The sequence below is a fragment of the Herpailurus yagouaroundi genome, unplaced genomic scaffold (assembly GCF_014898765.1).
Source record: "Herpailurus yagouaroundi ecotype Mexico unplaced genomic scaffold, PumYag 166, whole genome shotgun sequence".
NCBI classification, from domain to species: domain Eukaryota; kingdom Metazoa; phylum Chordata; class Mammalia; order Carnivora; family Felidae; genus Herpailurus; species Herpailurus yagouaroundi.
Window position 1 is genome coordinate 32389978 of NW_024412407.1, and position 20032 is coordinate 32410009.

General features: G+C 38.1%; 1 protein-coding gene across 1 annotated transcript in view; it reads left to right on the plus strand.

The window, feature by feature from the left end:
- Window positions 1–4632: 4632 nt before the first annotated feature.
- The window catches only part of LOC121038411 (translation initiation factor IF-2-like), a 66991-nt gene continuing 51591 nt past the window's right edge, over window positions 4633–20032 (plus strand). The window contains exons 1-3 of the mRNA XM_040487871.1: window positions 4633–4678; window positions 4784–5281; window positions 9989–10059. Coding sequence (XP_040343805.1) covers window positions 4633–4678; window positions 4784–5281; window positions 9989–10050 — 606 coding nt within the window. The 3' untranslated portion in view covers window positions 10051–10059. The remainder of the gene's footprint in view (window positions 4679–4783; window positions 5282–9988; window positions 10060–20032) is intronic.

A 20032-nucleotide genomic window follows, 5' to 3' on the forward strand; every position in this document is an offset into this window, starting at 1 on the left:
GACACTGTAAGGGGACTCACTTTACAATACTATTGCAATTTATCCACATTAGCCTTGTTCTAGCTCCCTTCCTGCCCTCAGAGGAAACCACTGTCTTGAATTTTGTGAATAACATTCCTTTGTTTACATACTAGTTTTCTCTTTTTAATGTTTATTTATTTATTCTGAGAGACTGGGGGGGGTGCAGAGAAAGGGGGAGAGAGAGAATCCCAAGCAGGCTGTACACTGTCAGTGAAGAGCCCAAGATGGGGCTAGAACCCTCAAACCATGAGATCATGACCTGAGCTGAAATCAAGAGTCGGATGCTTAACCAAGTGAGCCACCCGGGCGCCCCACACATCAGTTTTAAACAGATGTATATGTGTTCCTAGATAACATATCACTTAGTTTTGCTTGTTTCTGAGCTTTGTGAAAGGGCAACTTATATGCGGTCTTCTGTGAACTTCACTCAGTGTTATGTTTCTAAGAGTTACCTCTGCTACTGAACACAGCAATTGTTACCTCATGTACACCATGAATATTTCATGATCTGGGTATATCAAAATTTAGTTCTCTTTTATTCAATTGTAAGTACTTTAAAATTCTCATTCATGATTTCTTCTTTGATCCATGAGTTATTTGGAGCCTATTTTTATTTTATTTTTTTGAAGTCTATTTTTAAATCCCATTTATTGAAGTCAATCTTTAGAAATTGAAACGCACTGTTATTTAAATTTAAATTTTTTTCAATATATGAAATTTATTGTCAAATTGGTTCCCATACAACACCCAGTGCTCATCCCAAAAGGTGCCCTCCTCAATACATATCACCCACCTAAATTTAAATCTTTAAAAAATTAGTCTACTGATTCCTAAAATCTATCGGGAGATTTTAGTAGAGATTACAAGGTCTAAGTCAGTGATGAACGAACCCAGCCTGCCACTTGTTTGTCTACACTCGTGAACTACGAATGGCTGGCACATTTTAAATGGTTGAAAAACACAAAAGAAGGATAATGTTTTGAGGTATGTGAAAATTATGTAAAGTTCAAATTCAGTGGGCCTAAATAAGTTTTATGGGAAAATGGCCATGGCCATTAGCTTAATTACTATCCTTGCTCCTGCAGGAAAAGATAGTTGAATTGCATAAGTGTATTTTCTATGGCAACTTTCATGCTACAGTAGCAGAGTTGAGTAGCTGCAACAGAGACCTGCAAAGCAAACATTCTTACTGTTTGGCCCTTTACAGGAAATGTTTCTCAACTCTTGGACTAGATAATACAATTCTTTGAAACGTATTAAATAAGCTAGCTAATGTATGTAAATACTTCTTACGGGTTTAATGAGAATGTGCATTCTCTAAGTATTGTATGCCCACGCTGTCATCTCTATATGTTGTACATCAGTGTCAGTGTATATGCGTGGAATTCTGAATAATTTATCAATAGGTGAAAGGGTGTTGAAATATCTCCCCATAATGGTGGATTTATCAATTTCTCCTTGTAGATTTTATCATTAAGTGGTGACCCTATCTCCAATAATATATATATTTTTATCTTGAGTCCATTGTGTGTGATATCCATACAGATACACCAGTCTTCTTTTCATGATTATATATCTGATATGTTGTATGTTTTTAGTTCCTGGAGCTTCAAAACAGTAACAATAGTAACATCAAAGATCACTCATTACAGATCACCATGTCAAATATAATAATAACGAAAAAAAATTAAATATAGGAAGAATTACCAAAATGGCACACAGAGACATGAAGTGAACAAATGCTCTTGGGAAAAAAAGGGTGCTGATAGACTTGCTGGATGCAGGCCTACCACAAACCTTCAATTTGTAAAAAATCCACCCAGTGTCTTTGAAGCACACACACAAAAAAACAGTGCAATAAAACAAGCGATGCCTGTATACCTTCTCTAATTTATCCACAGATATGGTTCGCATTATTTGGTTTTAAGACTGCCTGCAAAGCTACACATAGCAGTCCCTACATGACATTCAGACATTAGATTGGGGGACTGGGATGGAGAGGGGGTATTTGAAGAATATATTTGTTTCCTTGGTAGTTTAGATACAGCTCTTAGTCTTCAGATTGTATACGTTCAGCACTATAATTCCTTCCCATTTTCTGCATCTGGCTTTTACACCCAGCTATAGACTTAATATGGTCCTCAAGTTTTGCAACTACACCCTACATCTGAACGACCCCATTCACTCCATATATCTGCCCTCATTCTGTCCTGCATCATTTTCATCCCACATACCAACATGAACAAATGAGATTTTCAGAAAGGAGAAACTTGTACATAGTTAGCACTATAAACAGGAAAGTTCGACCAATTCTCAGAAAAGTATAAAAAAGATTATTAACAGTGGCTCCAAGCACTTAGAAAAGGTGATGGAGATCGTTGATGCCAGAATGGGTTAGTTTGAAAACAGATCCAGTTTAACTAGATTTGCTTCTTTTTCCCCTTTTATTTCTTTAATAAATACTTGGACCGGTATATTTGGGGATGCTAGAGACAGTGAATTTTCATTTCAGTAAAGCATTTAGAAAACTTTTCATAAAATCCTTGCTGGTTATAGTATGATTGCATGAAATAAAATGTATGATCTTGAAAAGTGTTGGTTCATTTATTATTATTGTCTTGGAGATTATTCTTGGTGGTGGGCTACAAGGCTCTTTTCTCAGCCTCTTTTATATAACTTTTATTAGACTTAATAAACTGGAATTTATTAATTTTTTTATAAACTTTATAAACTTAATTAACTGGACACAAAGAAGCCATGTTCATTAACTTTACAGATACTATAAGTTAAAAGTGATCACTAATAAGATTTTCAAATCTGAAATTATGTCTTAAAACAAACAAGATGGAGTTTAATATGGATTAAAGGCAAAAATTGGGTTTAAGCATATACAATTATAGAAGTATAGACTATGTAATATGGTAAGTATGGTTTAATTTAGTCCATATAAAATAGACTTGGATGTTTTATTCAACGCTAGGTAAAATACATTTGCTAAAAGAAAAACCTTACTCAAGTTTGGGATATCTTATTGACAGGGTAGGTATGCTTGGGTCAAAGGAACTGCTGATCAGTTTGTGACAAAGTTCTTGGCTCACAGTATTTGAATGTTGTGTTCTCTCTCTCTTTTTAAAGTTTATTTGTTTATTTTGAGAGAGAGAGAGAGAGACAGACAGAGACAGAGAGAGAGAGAGCGCGTGCAAGTGAGCAGGGGAGGAGCAGAGAGAAAGGGAGAGAGAGAATCCCAAGCAGGCTCTGTGCTGTCAGCTCAGAGCCTGATGCCAGGTGGGGCTGAAATCACTAACGGTGAGATCATGACCTGATCCCAAACCAAGAGTCCTACACGTAACCAACTGAGCCATACAGGCACCCCTGTTGTGTTGTCTTGAGTGCACATTTGAAAAGGAAAAGTCAAAGGATATTCAAAGCAGGGTAAAGAGTGTGGTTATGAGAGTTCACCATTCCACTTGACAAATAATGAAAGGATCTACAAATTTTGAGGAATGGAAAAATATTAGATATTCTGACAGCTACTTAGAGGTTTGCTTCAAATATTTCAAGACTTGCAATGTCTATAAAGAATGAGATTAGTTAATTCCTAGGGGTCAGAATGAGCATCTGTGGTGTAAGTTAAGGGAAGTTGAATTGATGTTCAGAATCAAACGTTAAAGACCTGTCTGTTAAGCAGATCTGGATTTTCATTCTAGCATCAAAACTGGCTTTGGCAAAAGAAATTATACTTTTGAGCTTTATTTTCCTATTGAATGGGGATAGTAAGGCCTATCTCGTTTTAAGGATTAGAAATAATACATAAAAATTGCTTAGTTCCTGGCATATGTAAAAACTCAATAATCATGATTATACATAATATTGATAAAAATAAAGATTCAAAACATTGTGAAACTTTAAGTGGATGATGGTATGGTGGAAATATGAAGAGAGGATTTTCATTTAGGATAGGGGACTGGACTTAAGATACATTTGAACTTTCAGCATAATGGTTTTGATTACCACCTTGGTGTGAAACGTTGCTTTCCCCTGACTGCGCTGTCTTTTCCCTTGCTCCACAAAGCAAGCAGGTTCTCTTTTATCCAATCCTCGTTGATTTCTGAGAGTCAATTGCCTTTAAAGAAGTTAGAACAGGAAGGGGGCGTAGCTATGACAAATGAGTGTTTCAAGAGTAAGGAAAAATAAACTAGAAGACTAAAGGGCTTCTCATTGAGTGGCTCCGTGAGCTGCTCATGGAGGAGGCACCAGTCACGAGGGTTGGTTAAGTTACAAGAGGCATTCAGGAAAGTCTCCACCACTTCAAACCACATCAGGCTCTTGGCAAGAGCTACGTTAAGAATGGGATCCAAGGCAGGCTAGCGAAGCGAGTCTGGGCTTGCTGGCTGGAGCTAAGGACCAAATGAAGGCCCTTGGGTGCCACCACTTGATGGCACGAATTGAGACAAAACAAGAGGAGAGCGACAAAAGGGGGAAAATGGGTGGGAGGGCCGCAAGAAGGAAGACAAAGGTTCGCGGGGCTTTGGGCGCGGCGGGTTTACTGCCCGTAGGATAGTGGCCAGCAGTTGTGCACCAGGACCCGGGGCGATGTAGATGGGAGCTCCCATGGCCGGGGGCATCAACCCTTGCCGGGAGGGGAACCTCTCCACACGCTCGGTTCCCCTTCCCGCGTCTCCCAGCTGCTAGTCAGTCCTGCTAGGGCACTTCTCGAAACCTGTCTGCAGCTGGGAACCCTGGTCCGACGTTGATGGCCTAGATAACTTAGCGCGGCCTCGCGCCTTCTTTTCTTCCGCCCCTCTCCCGCCCACCCGACCCCATCGCCCCCACCGCCCAGTTCACCTCCAGCGCCGGGGTAGACCAGATACTCCGCGGCTCGGCTGCCGGCAAGACCCGGAGAGTGGAGTTCGCTCCGGCAGCGCGAGGCGCGCACTCGCAAGCGCGCTCTCGCTCACTCCTCGCAGGGGTACTGGGCATGCGCGGCGCGCGTCTGGCTTTGGCGGCGAGCGGGTGAGCGGGCGGGCAGCTCCAGACTTCACAGGCGGCGGCGGGCGCGGCGGTCTTGCCCAGCGCGAGGCGGGCGCTGTGCTCGCCCGGGAGATCGTTCCTCTTCTGCCGGGCGCAGACGGCGGCTTGGCGGCTCGCGGAGGATTGGAAGGGCGTGGTCCAGGACGGGGGCTTTCTCCTGGCCGCCTCCTGCCTCGTCCGGGCTCCAAGCGTCTCCGGGGAAAGCCACGGCCCCGAGGGCGGATCCGAGGTAAGAGACCCTCGGGCGAAAGGCGCCGGCCGGGGGTCGAGTGTTTTGGACTCAGCCTCGATTTTAAAAACCCGCCTTTGTGTGCTTGCATGGAGCGGTGCCAGGCGCCGCGTCCGCTTTCATTCACTTTGACTGCTTTCAACTGGTGTTGGGAGCCAGGTGTGCCAGGGCGCTGCTACCGGAGCGCGTCCGTGCGCCCGGTCGTGGTGCGCCCGGTTTTGGTGCGCCGCGGAGCCCGTGCCGACCTTCGGCCGCCCCGCCGCCCCGCGCCGCCCGCAGAGCCCGGGGCTCCGGGACGGGTGGGCAGGGAAGATTCAATAGTTCCTGGTAACCTGAGCTTCCGCACATACACCTGCGCTTGTCTTGTCCGTGGGGCGACTACACAACGGGTGTTCTCACGGCCTGTTTTAGGCTTGGGGTTTCGAGAGCTACCCTCCCCACCCTCACATGGAGGGTGTCTTTTCAAATTGACACTTTGGGACAGGGTCCCACCATCGCTTACCCCTTCAAATTAAGATAGCTCATTGTTTTTGAATAGTTGTCTTTCCTGATTCCTTCCTGTTGACTTTCCGTTCTTAGTTTGTTCCGCTCTACTCACAATTTTACTTTTGAAAGATAGCCTTTCTGGTGTCTTTGTCAGTTAATGCCTTTGGAGTGGATTTCACCACGTATGAAGATCCGGCTCGCTTCTCCTCTGGTCACTCTTCCTGCTTTCCTTCCAAGGACCATCTGAATGCAAAAATCTTTGCACGGATTGTTCTCTTCCTTCGCATTGTTTCTCAAATGCTTCTTTTCCTGTAGAACCCAGAGTACTGCTGGAATCTCCTTGTGGGTAGGACGCTGTGGTGTTAGGATTTGAAATCCATCGATGTCTCGAGTGGTGGAGCATTAGGAATTGGAATTCTCCTTTACAAATTACATTCCAGTGAAATGTATTACTGCTTTTCTTTTGAAGGTTTCAGTTTTGGTCTCATAATGAGAGAAATAGCTACTGTCTTAAGAGTTCAGGAACAACCTGGTTTCAGATGCATGCGAATAGTTTGTTTTTGACATTGTTATTCTTTTGGGAGATAGGAGAATTAGGATTCCCAGAAGACCGTGTGTGTGTGTGTGTGTGTGTGTGTGTGTGTGTGTGTGTCCATATATATATATGGACATAACACACATAATACCAAACTAGCTGTGTTGTGTGTTGCTTCTATTTTATTTCCACTGAGAGGATACCATTCTACAACGACTTGGGTTTTGGAAAGTGTGCACTAAATGTAGATCAAGTGGTCATTGAAATTAAAGTCAATATCATCCTCTCTCACCTACTATAGATTTTCTATTTGGAACTGGAGTTTTTTGGATAGATTATAGTTATAATAGTTAAGTTATAGTTCTTAAGTTGCTACTGTGAAAAAAATTGGGTCATCGGCTCACACTTTGACTTACAGTGAGAAAAATAATGCACTTTATGGAATTGCCATTAAAGGGTAGAGTGCATCACAAATGTAATAACATTGTATAAATGCCTTTAGTGCACAATTCATAGATTAAGACTTTTTAAAATTCCACAAGTCATTCACTTCACAGCAGGAAAAAAAAGAAGAAAAGTTACTTTTAATTCCAGTATTATGCAATAACCACTGTTCACAATATTTGGTACATTCTTTTTGTAATATTTTTTCTTCCCACTTTCCAGTGTCATTGGACATCATTATATGGTAATTTTCAGCCTTTTATTAATGGTGGGAGAGTAAGTTGTATTTATGGTGATTCTTCAACGTGGTTTATTCTGGTTTGCTCTCTCTAGGAGTCTAATTTTGAACACTTTGCTTGTTTCTGATAGAATGAAGAGATTTCATTTTGTTTTATTTTTAATTTTTCCTGTTTTCAGTTAATTGGGCCTTTTCTGTGCTATAACATAGGCTCCCTTTGCCTTCAGTTTTTATTTGCTACACTTCAGATCCTAGACCCTGGCTTTTCTTACGCTGTGCTGCAAAGATGTTCACCGCTACCTTTTATTTTTCTCCTGACTCTCCTGTTATTTTCATTTACCTATTTTAATTCTGCAACAGTTCCCTTGAACCATGGTTTATATAAGAAAATATATTATCCACAATAAAAGATGATAGTTTTTTCTCGAGGTCTCTCTTTAGATGTTTGAGGTTTCGTTGGATGAGTGTTTTTACCACTGACTTAATTTATATAAAATTTAGGTTACCTTTTCTGAGTTGTATTAAACGTATTTGGTAGTTATTTGGATCATCACAGAACATAAGTTAATGATAGGTTACAAACTTTCAGACATCTGCAATGGTATATAAGGGAAAAGTGGAATTTTGGTTAAAGTACTTCAGCTATAGTACATCCCTACTGGGAATTACTGCATGAAATTGTTTGCAGCTGTTAGTGATTGAAAATATTTTCCTAAGAAAAATTCTGTAACAAAATGGTTGTAAACATTGTAACTTTAATGTATGCAGGGAAGGTGTGAAGTTTTTCACTACTGCACTACAACCTCTCCAGTGTTTTTTAGATACATTCTTAGATGATATTTAAATATATATATACATATGTATATTATTTTTAGATTAGTTTCAGATTTACAGAAAAAGTATAAAGATAGTACAGTGACTTATATGCACTGTTACTCAATTTCATGTCTGATTACATCTTACATTAGTATTTGCTATAATTAATGAACCAGTGTTGGTACATTATTACTAACTGAAGTTCATACTTAACTTAGATTTCCTCAGTATTTATCTGATGTCCTTTTTCTGTTTCAGGATACCATATTACACTTAGTTGTCATGTTTCCTTAGGCCCCTTTTTGGCTATGACAGTTAGACTTCTCTTGTTTTTAATGACCTTCACAGTTGTGAGGAATATTGGTTTGGTGTTTTGTAGAATGCCCTTCTTTTGGAATTAGTCTGACTTTGTTCTCATGATCAGATTGGGGTTTTAGGTTTCTGGAAGGAAGATCACAGAGGTAAAATGCTATTTCTGTTACATCATATAAAGGTGCATCCTATCACACGGACTTATCACTGTTGATTTTGATGTTGATCACCTGGCTGAGTTAGTGTTTGCTAGGTTTCTGCAATGAAAAGTTACTCTTCTTTCCATGCTGTACTTTTAGAAGGAAGTCACTGTGCACAGCCCACACTTAAGGAGTGGAGAGTTTTACTTCTCCTCCTTGAGGGTGGGGTATGTGTATAATTTATTTAGAATTCTTCTGCATGGCAGATTTTTCTTTTCTCTGCATTTATGTATTTACTCAATCATTTACTTACATTGGCCTGTACTCATGGATATTCATTTTATACTTTGGGTTGTAATCCAGTACTACTGTATTTTGTTGCTCACATTGTTTCAGCTTTCGTCATTGGGAGCTCGTTTAGTTGGCTCTGTTCCTTTGACATATCTCCATTAATGTGAGGTGGGGCACCTGGGTGGCTCAGTCCATTAAACATACAGCTCTTGATTTCCGGTCAGGTCGTGATCTCACGGTTCTTGAATTTGAGCCTTGCATTGGGTTCCACACTGTTATCTCCGAGCCTGCTTGGGATTCTCTCTCTCGGTCTCTCTCTGCCCCTCCCCCACTCACGTTTTATCTCCCCACCCCCCCTCCCTCCCCACACACATACACATACTCTCTCTCTCTCAAAATAAATAAATAAACTTAAAGATCATTTCCTTACTTTCTGGCATTAAAAGATGCTCCAGGCTCATCTTTTATATTTCCATTTCCTGTTACAGTCTTAGAATCAGCCAGAAAGAATCTGTTTCATTTCCTTGGGAAAATAGTATTAGAAGCCAGGATTTGGGTGTTTGGTTTTTATTGTTACTGGGGTGTCATTGCCTCTAGAGTTTCTCATCTACAGAGCAGGAAATATATGCATGTAAACTAACCTATGTATATACACATATCTATACAATTTCTCTATGTAATCCTATGTATTCATATTAAGCAAAATATGAGTTTGTATGGATGTCTGTGACTCTGCCTACCCCGTCTCCACTTGTGTTCTTCTGTTCTCCTCTACTTGCTTATCCGTAAACTTACTCTGTGAGAAGTAACCTGGATCCCACCATCTGCCATCCATTTATTTAATTGTTCAATCCTATAACATATGTATAGCAGTATTGAAATTATTAACTTCTATTCTCTTTACAGAGAGAGGGAAACAACTTTATCAACTAGAGTACAGTGCTTTCATGCTGCTTCTTTTGCTTTTAGTTTACAGATTCTACTCCTTTTTCTCCTGTCCTACTTAATATGAGGTAGTTGCCTGCCTTTATAATAGGGTCAGACCCTTTTGTTAAATCTCCAGTCCATCCTGGGATCCTCCCTTCTTTCTAAATGACTTTTTAAAAGTTTGCATACATTAAAGTTCACTCTTCATCCTATAAGGTTCTCTGGGTTTTGACAAATGCATAATTTCAAGTCTCCATCATTACAGAATCAAAATATCATACATTAAAAAAAAATCCTGTCCCTCATTTATCACTCCCTTAACTCCCTCCCCCTGACAACCACTGATTTTTTTTTTTTTCTCTATAGTTTTGCCTTTTCCAATTGGAATCATAGAGCCTTGTCAGACTGGTTTCTTTCACTTATCAATATGCATTTAAGGTTCATTTATGTTTTCTTGTGATTTGAGTTCATTTCTTTTTATCATTTAATAATATTGCATTGTATGGATGTTTTCACAGTTTTTGTATCTATTCATTTATTGATGGACATCTTGGATGCTTCCAGTTTTTGGCAACTCTGAACAAAGCTGGTAAGAATATTCATGGGCAACTTTTTGTGTAGACACAAGATTTCAGAACATTTGGGTAGATACCTAGGAACATGATTGCTGGATCATATAAGATTATTGTTAGCTTTGTAAGATATTGCCTGAGTGGCTATACCATTTTGCATTTCCATCAGCAATTAATGCTTGCTTCTGTTGCTTTTCCTCCTTGTCAATTTTTGATATTGTTAGTTTTTTGGATTTTATGGATTTTAATAGGTGTCGTAACATCCCATTGTTGCTTTAATTTGTCATTCCTAATGACATTTAATGTTAAGCATCTTTTTATATGCTGTTGTCTTCTGTATATTTTCTTTGGTGAGATATTTGTTCTGAACTTTTGACTATTTTTTATAAATTTTTTAATGTTTATTTTTGAGACAGAGAGAGAGAGAGAGAGAGAGAGCGAGCGCGCGTGCGCGGGCACTAGTGGGAGAAGGGCAGAGAGAGAGAGGAGACACAGAATCTGAAGCAGGCTCCAGGCTCTGAGCTGTCAGCACAGAGCCTGACCTGGGGCTGGAACTCACAACCCATGAGATCATGACCTGACGGAAGTTGGACGCTTAATCGACTGAGCTGCTCAGGCGCCCCACTTTTGACCATTTTTTAACTCATCTGTTTTCTTGTTGTTAAGTTTTAAGAATTCTTTATCTCTTTTTGATGCAGGTGCTTTATTAGATATGTATTTTGCAGATATTTTCTTCTAGTCTGGCTTGCCTTTTTATTCTCTTAACAGTGTCTTTTGAGAACAAATGTTTTTAATTTTAATAAAGGCCAACTTATCAATTTCATGGATAACCTTAGGTGTCGTATTTAAAAACTCATTGTCAGACTCAAGGCCACCTGGATTTTATCCTTTTATTTTTTCCAGAAGTTTTATAGTTTTACATTTTTAGGTCTATGATCCATTCTGAGTTTATTTTTGTGAAAGGTGTGAGGTCTGTGTCTAGATTCACTTTTTTTGCCCATGGACTTTCAGTTGTATCAGTATCATGTAAATGAGCTTTTTAAGTCAAGTAGATTATAAATTAGGTTTAGGATTGACAGGAGACTGTTTTTATTTGATTTTTAAAAATACACTCTGCAAAATTGCTTAAAAGAAACAGTTGAGAAATGACTTGTAAACTAAAATGTAGTAATACACAGACTATGCGTTGAGATTGGTTCCTGGAGGTTATACGTTTTTCTCTCTTCCTTACTAAGAGATTCTTCTTTGTGAAAAATGGAATTGTTAATACAGAGTAATATCTCTCAGTTCTTTTAGATATTTTAGAACTGTAAGAAATAATTAGTAAGGTTTTCTTTTTCACAAAGAGTGTCTGAAAGATGTGATTTACAAGGTGTGTGGTGAGAAGAGGCAGATGATGTATGTGCCATCTAGAAATTTGAGACTTAACTGTATGGTGTTGAATCTTATCTCCTACCTCTTTCCTTGCCACAAATAGTTTTTTCAAGTACCTTTCTTTTGGTAAACACTTGTGTTATTGATAATGGGTGGGGCCAGAAATACTTGTATTGTTACGCTATAGATAGAACCATTAATTAGTTTTCAAAAAGCATCTAGTGAGATCTGACACAGTAAAAGTAGCAGCTTTGGTGTGGCAGGTGTTATACATTATCTTTTAAAACTCTTATAAGAGGTCTTTAAGGCAGATCTCCTTATTTCCGTATTACAGGTAAGAAATATGCTCAGAAAGATAAAGTGACTTGTCTGTGGTCCGTGTGGGGAGAAAGAGACAGAGTTGGGATGAGAACTTTGATCTTTCTGACTCTAAAACTTTCCAGTTGGCCACGTGGTCTCTCATAAAAGAAAAAGTGCAAGGATAGTATCAGGGTGTCCTTGCCTTTATTCTTTTCTTTAAAACTGTGCACTACTTAAATGACAACTGAGCTAAATGCGAATGGTTCAAAAATTGTGTTTTTGAGATACATGGAGATTCTTTAAAAATTTTTTCTGTTGACTGATTTGCATCTTCCTTACCCAGAGATGTGAGTCATTGAAACATGTTTATAAAGAAGGAGGTTCCTTTAAAGAGAAGAACTTGTGGGAGTTGGGAAAAATAAGACATGTAATAGTAGAATTAGCTAATTGTTTATACCTTTTCCCCACTGAATTGCAAGTTTCTTGAGGGCAGGAAACTAAACTCAATTATCTTTTTTTTTTTTTAACATTTATTTATTTTTGAGAGAGAGAGAGACAGACAGACAGACAGACCGTTGAGTGGGGTAGGGCAGAGAGACAGAGTGACACAGAATCCAAAGCAGGCTCCAGGCTCTGAACTGTCTGCACAGAGCCCAACATGGGGCTTGAACCCACGAACCATGAGATCATGACCTGAGCCGAAGTCCGACATTTAACCAGTTGAACCACCCGGCGCCTCTAAACTCAATTATCTTTAAGCACAGCATATCACATAGAATAGATACTCACAAAATGTTTGCTGAATGAAATTAGCACTTACTATCATACTTCTTGCAGAAGAACAGTTAGAAGGGATTGAGTTTTCCTCCCAGAGGAAGATGAACATTATTACATTTCATTTATTCATTCATCATTTATTGAGCATTTGTTGAGTATCTGTTCTGTGCCAGACACTGGGAATACAAAGACGAATGAGACAGGATCTCTACCTTCTGTCTTCAGGGAACCCAGAGAATGGAGACAACCATTTCAGTAGAGTGTGGAACTAATGAGATATATATATTAAATAAATAAGCAAGCAAGCAGTGGACTTTGAAATCAGAGAGACCTTATCTGCCTCAATTTTCTTATCTAGGAAGTGAAAATGATAATAGTACTTATTTGACATGATTGTTGGGGGTAGGTTAAATGAAAAAAAAAATTATATCTCTGCATATAGACAAAAGGAGAGGCTTACTGTGGCCGAGGAATCAGAAAAATCTCTATTGGAGAATGTGACATTTGAGTTTTATAGGATGAATTTTTGAGGCCAAGAATAAGAATATGAGGTGGGACTCTAGGGCATTCCAGACAGAAAGATGAATATGTTTGATGTGCAGAATGGGTGGACATGATGGGAGTCATGGGAAATTCTGTACATTCTCACAGAGCCTACAGGGATATTAGAAAGAACTGAATAACCAGTTATTTTTCATTTTTGTAAGTAACAGTACAATAGAGTATTTACTGCATCATAGTAGGAGAGGATAAAGATATCAAACCTGTTTTAAGAATTGCATGAATCTCCTCTTCTAATCATAGGACTTTTTAAATATAGTCCTTTATGTGGTAGATAAATTCTTGTGTGTGTGTGTGTGTGTGTGTGTGTGTGTGTGTGTGTGTTTAACCCAGTCCTGTGACACTCAAGTGATTTTATTAAGAAAGAGGCTTGTGTGTTTTTAAGTGAAATAAGAGCTTCTGTCTAAAACCATGCATATATTTAGTAGCGTAGCAACATTAGAATGTAACATCCCATAAAGGCACCATCTAGTGCTATTTGAGCCAATCCATAATTCTAAGAGCCATGAACAGTTTCTGAGCAGAACCTGAACATAATATGTTCTAAATTAATAATTTAAGTGAATGTGCTAAAATAATTTAAGTGAACGAATTATGTGCTTGATAGGAGGTTACAGTTCATTTTTAATATATGGGAGAAAAAAAAAAAAAGGAAAGACCAAATAGAAAAAAGTGAACATCAATAGAGGGAAGAGAAGTTTATATTTATTTAAAAAAAATTTTTTTTTAACGTTTTATTTATTTTTGAGACAGAGAGAGACAGAGCATGAACGGGGGAGGGTCAGAGAGAGAGGGAGACACAGAATCAGAAGCAGGCTCCAGGCTCTGAGCCATCAGCCCAGAGCCCGACGCAGGGCTCGAACTCCTGGACTGCGAGATCGTGACCTGAGCTGAAGTTGGACACTTAACCGACTGAGCCACCCAGGCGCCCCGAGAAGTTTATATTTAAAGAGAGGGGCAATAGTCACCAGACTATTTCACAGTTGCATTTTACCAAACATTTAAAGAAGAGTTAATACCTATACTTCTCAAACTATTCCAAAAAATTGAAGAGGAAGAAATGTTTCCAAATACATTCTCTAAGTTTAGCATTAGCCTGGTACCGAAACCAGATAAAGACACCACAAAAAAAGAAAATTATAAATCAGTATCCTTGATGAACATAAATGCGGAAATCATCAACAAAATCTTAGCAAACCGAATTCAATAGTACATTAAAAGATTCCTACCCCAGGATAAAGTGGGATTTAGTCTAGGGATGCAAAGATATTTCAGTATCTTCAATTTAACATGATACACCATATTAACAAAATGAAGAGTAAGAATTATATGATCAACTCCATAGATGCAGAAAAAGCATTTGACAAAATTCACATTCATTTATGATAAAGACTCAGCAAAGTGGCATAGGGGGAATATATCACAACCTAATAAAGGCCATATATGACAGACACACAACCAACATGATACTCAACTGTGAAAAATTGAAAGTGTTTCTTCTAAGATCAGGAAAAAGAGAAGGTTGCCTATTTTAACTACTATTATTCAGCATGGTATTGGAAGTCCTAGCCACAGAAGTCAGATAAGAAAAAGAAATAAAAGGCATACAAATTGGAAAGGAAGAAGTAAAACTGTCACTGTATGCAGGTAACATGTTACTATATATGGAAAACCTCAAAGACTCCATAGAAAACGGTTAGAATAAATGAATTCAGTAAAATTTCAGAATACAAAATCAACAAACAAAAATCTGTTCTGTTTTCATATACTAACAACAAGCCATCTGAAAAGGAAATTAGAAAAAAAAATTGAATTTACAGTAGCAATAGTTTATTACTTAGTAATAAAGTTAACTAAGGAGGTGAAAGACTTGTATACTGAAAACAACAAAACATTGATGAAAGAAGTTAAAGAAAACAGATGGAAAGATATTCTATATTCATGGATTGGAAGAGTTAATATTATTAGAGTGTCCATACCACTCAAAGCAATTTTTAGATTCAGTGCAATCCCTATTGAAAAATAGCATTTTTCACAGAGCTAGAAGAAATAATCTTAAAGTTTGTATGGAGCCACAAAAGACCCCACATGGTCAAAGCAATCTTGAAAAAGAAGAATAAAACTGAAGGTATCATCCTTTCAAACTGTACTGCAAAGCTAGTATTCAAAACAGTATGATATTGGCACAAAAATGGACACCTAGGTGAATGGAATAGAATAGACAGCCCGGAATTAACCCACATTCATATGGTCAGTTGATTTACAACAAGGGAGGCAAGAAGGTACAATGGGGAAATGACAGTCTTTTCAATAAATAGTGTTGGGAAAACTGGATAGCTGCATGAAAAGAGTGAAACTGGACCACTTTCTTTTACCATTTGCAAAGATAAACTTAAAATGGACTAAAGACCTAAATGTAAGACCTGAAACTGTAAAACTCCTGAAAGAGAACATAAGTAGTAAGCTCTTAGACATCAGTCTTACAATATTTTTTTTTTTTTTGGATTTGTCTCCTCAGGCAAGGGCAGCAAAAGCAAAAAGAAGCAAGTGGGATTACATCGAACTAGAAAGCTTTTGCATAGCAAAGGAAACCAACAAAATGAAAAGGCAACCTACTGAATGGAATAAGATATTTGCAAATGATATATTCGATAAGAGGTTAATATCCAAAAATATAAAGAACTTAATACAACTTAACACCAAAAAACCCCAAACAATCCAAGTGAATAAAGGGCAGAGGACCTGAATAGACATTTTTCCAAAGACGTACAAATGGCTAACAGACACATGAAATGATGCTCAACATCACTAATTATCAGGGAAATGCAAATGAAAATCACAATGAGGTATCACATCATACCAATCAGAATGGCTGTTATCAAAAAGACAAGAAATAATAAGTGTTTGTGAGGATGTGGAGAACAGGGAATCCTTGTGCACTCTTGGAAGGAATGTAAATTGGTGCAGCCACTATGGAAAACAGTATGGAGCTTTCTAAAAAAAATAGAAATACCGTATGATTCAGTAATTCTACTTTTGGGTGTTAATTTGAAGAAAATGAAAATATGAATTCAAAAAGATATATGTACTTGTATGTTCATTGCAGCATTGTTTACAGTAGCCAAAATATGGAAGCAACCTAAGTGTCCATCAGTAGATGAGTGAATAAAGAAGATATGGTATATAAATACAATGGAATATTACTGAGCCATAAAAAGAATGAAATCCTGCCATTTGCAACATCATAGATAGACCTAAAGGGTATTATACTAAGTGATAGAAACCAGACAGAGAAATACAAATACTGTATGCTTTCCCTTATATGTGGAATCTAAAAATCAAGTGAACAAACAAAACAAATCAGAAACAGACTCATAAATACAGAGAACAAATTGGTGGTTGCCAGAGTGGAGGGTGATGGGGAGGGGCAAAATAAGTGAAGGGGATTAAGAGGTATAAACTTTCAGTTATAAAATAAGTCATGAGGATATAAAGTACAGCATAGGGAATATAGCCAAAAATATTGTAATAACTGTATATGGTGATAGATGGTAACTAGACTTATTGTGGTTAATTGTTTCATAATGTACATAAATGTTGGCTATGTTGTATACCTGAAACTAATGTAATATTGTATATCAACTATTCTTCAACAATAACCAAAAAACTAAAAAACAAAAGGAGAGAAAAACATTTTTAAAGTCCATTTCTTAAAAAATGTTTATTTTTAACGTTTTTTTTTTAATTTTTATTTTTATTTTTATTTTTATTTTTGAGACAGAGACAGAGCATGAATGGGGGAGGGTCAGAGAGAGGGAGACACAGAATCCGACACAGGCTCCAGGCTCTGAGCCATCAGCACAGAGCCCGACGCGGGGCTTGAACTCACGGACCGCGAGATCATGACCTGAGCCGAAGTCGGCCGCTCAACCAACTGAGCCACCCAGACACCCCAAAAAATGTTTATTTTTGAGAGAGAGAAAGAGAGCACACGCGTGAGGGAGGGACAGAGAGAGAGGGAGACAGAGGATCCAAAGCAGGCTCTGTGCTGACAGTAGAGAGCCCAATGCGGGGAGTTGGGGAATGGGAATGGGGGGCTGAAATTCACGGACCAGGGAGATTGTGACCTAAGAGGAAGTCAGTGCTTACCTGACTGAGCCACCCAGATGCCCCCAAAGTCCATTATTAAAGACTATTGATATAAACTTCATTTTATTTAGAAAGTCTTATCAACACCATTAAAATGTTACGTTTCTATTAGAATATCACCACTAGAATATTAGTCCTTATTCTAGAAATACATGTATATTATTGATATATTTATTGGCTTACTGCAACGATAGTATGTTTCCAGTGTCTGAAATACAATGTGATTATTAAACACTGTGGGTTTTTTTTTATTGATGATTCTTGTTTTTGTAATGTTTTGTGATATTATAATTGTTTTTGCTTTTCACTAAAAAATAAAATGTTTTATTTTTTATTAAATTTTTTTTAATGTTTATTTATATTTTGAGAGAGAGAGAGAGACAGACAGACAGAATCTGAATCAGGCTCCAGGCTCTGAGCTGTCAGCACAGAGTCTGACGTGGGGCTCCCAACTCACAAATCATGGGATCATGACCTGAGCTGAAGTTGGATGTCTAACTGAGCCACTGAGGCACCCTGAAAATAAAATATTTTAAAAAGTACAAGCAGCAAAACCAATCCACAAAGAAAAGTGAAATCTGTCACTTTGAAAAGACGTTGAATACAGTTTGTTTAATTTTCTGTAATAGTTTTGACATTTGAAGTTAATGGTACTTGTAAGACATGAACATAAAATAAGGTGATTTTAAGTATGTTGACTTTTAAATTTGAAGAAAGATATACTTGTGATGATAGAGAAGCTACATTTAACTTTGATAAGTGAAAGAAAATAGAACGTTACTTTATCTATGTATAGATTCCTCACCCCCACCCCCCGCCTTAATACCATGCTCAGCTTGTGTTTGTATGCCTGTGTGTAATTTACAATTTCCCTTTTCAGTGTGTTTTCAAAACTTTACCTATTTTATAACCAACTGTATATCAACATTTAAAAATATTACTCTTTAATGTAGAAAAAAAATGTTAAGTAGAAATCCTATCTTCAGATTGAGTTGTCTTTTTTTTTTTTAATTTTTTTTTCAACGTTTTTTATTTATTTTTGGGACAGAGAGAGACAGAGCATGAACGGGGGAGGGGCAGAGAGAGAGGGAGACACAGAATCGGAAACAGGCTCCAGGCTCCGAGCCATCAGCCCAGAGCCTGACGCGGGGCTCGAACTCACGGACCGCGAGATGGTGACCTGGCTGAAGTCGGACGCTTAACCGACTGCGCCACCCAGGCGCCCCTGTCTTTCTTATTTTAACATGTTTATTTTCATTATTAAAACTTGTGATGTATAACCTATTTCAGCACGTATACTACAACTAGTGTTATTATTATGTTTTCGCATCTCTGAATCATTTTTGTCAAGATAAAATATTAATTTTATTGGTAGTTTATTTATTTATTTTTAAAAGGTAACCTTACTATATGCAATTTTTTAATTTAATTTTTTTTTTTTTTTGGAGAGAGTGTGAGAAAGCACATGCATGCACGAGTAGGGGAGGGGCAGAGGGGGAGGAAGAGAGAGAGAGAGAAAATCTTTTTTTTTTTTAATGTTTATTTTTGAGAGAGAGAGAGACTGAGTGTGAGCTGGGGAGGGGCAGAGAGGGAAGGAGACACAGAATCCGAGGCAGGCTCCAGGCTTGAGCTGTCAGCACAGAGCCCAACTCGGGGCTTGAACCCACAAACTGTGTGATCATGACCTGAGCTGAAGTAGGGTGCTCAACCAACTGAGCCATGCCAACCGACTGAGCCACCTAGGTGCTGAGAGAGAGAGAGAGAGAGAGAGAGAGAGAGAGAGAGAAAGGGAGAGGGAGAGAACATTAAGCAGGCTCCACGTCCAGAGCGCCCTATGTGGGGCTTGATCTGGGTGAGATAATGACCTGAGCTGAAATCGGCTCCAACACTTAACTGACTGAGCCACCCAAGGTGCCCCGGTAGTTCTTTCATTAGGTCTTTTGTGGGGCCTTGTTAGATTCTGAATAATTTAAAAGCAGTGGAATTCTTTCTGTGATAAAAATCTAGTCACTGGGCCAAAACTTATAGCATTATTCACGTGATACTTATGCATGTAAAGGTGTGGAATTATTATGTATGCCTAAAGAATTTGTATTAAAGAGGGTGTTTTTAATTACTGAGGAAACTAGTCCTCTAAAGATTTTAACTAGATTTGCATTAATTTACAGCTTTGCTTAATATCTCATCTCTTCTATTTTTATTTTTTTAAATTATTATTATTTTTAAATGTTTTATTTATTTTTGAGACAGAGACAGAACATGAGCAGGGGAGGGGCAGAGAGAGAGAGGGAGACACAGAATCCGAAGCAGACTCCAGGCTCCAAGCTGTCAGCACAGAGCCTGATGCAGGGCTCAAACTCACAAACCGTGAGATCATGACCTGAGCCAAAATTGGACGCTCAACCGACTGAGCCACCCAAGTGCCCCTTCATCTCTTCTATTTTTAAATGACTAATCTATGATAGCCAGCTTGAATATCAATGTATAAAGAATAAGAAAACAAGATAATATAAAAAATTATAACTTCATTTAAATTTAGGAGTGATGGATCAGTTCTGTATTTTTTGTATAGTAGTATATTTGCTCTCTTTGTAGAATTACAGAATAAAATGTTTAAAGCTTCATCTTTTCTTTCTATATTATTTACATTTTTTTGTTTCTTATCCAGATTATTGAAACAAAAAGTTTCAGCACCATTTACTATAAGATCCACGTAGTTGGCTATATTTTACCATTTTAAAAAGTATTTTAAGTCTTGCTATTTTCCATGGTCTCATGAAGAAAATAGTCGTAAAAATCTTGGAGCACATAGATGACAGTGTGGGTTTT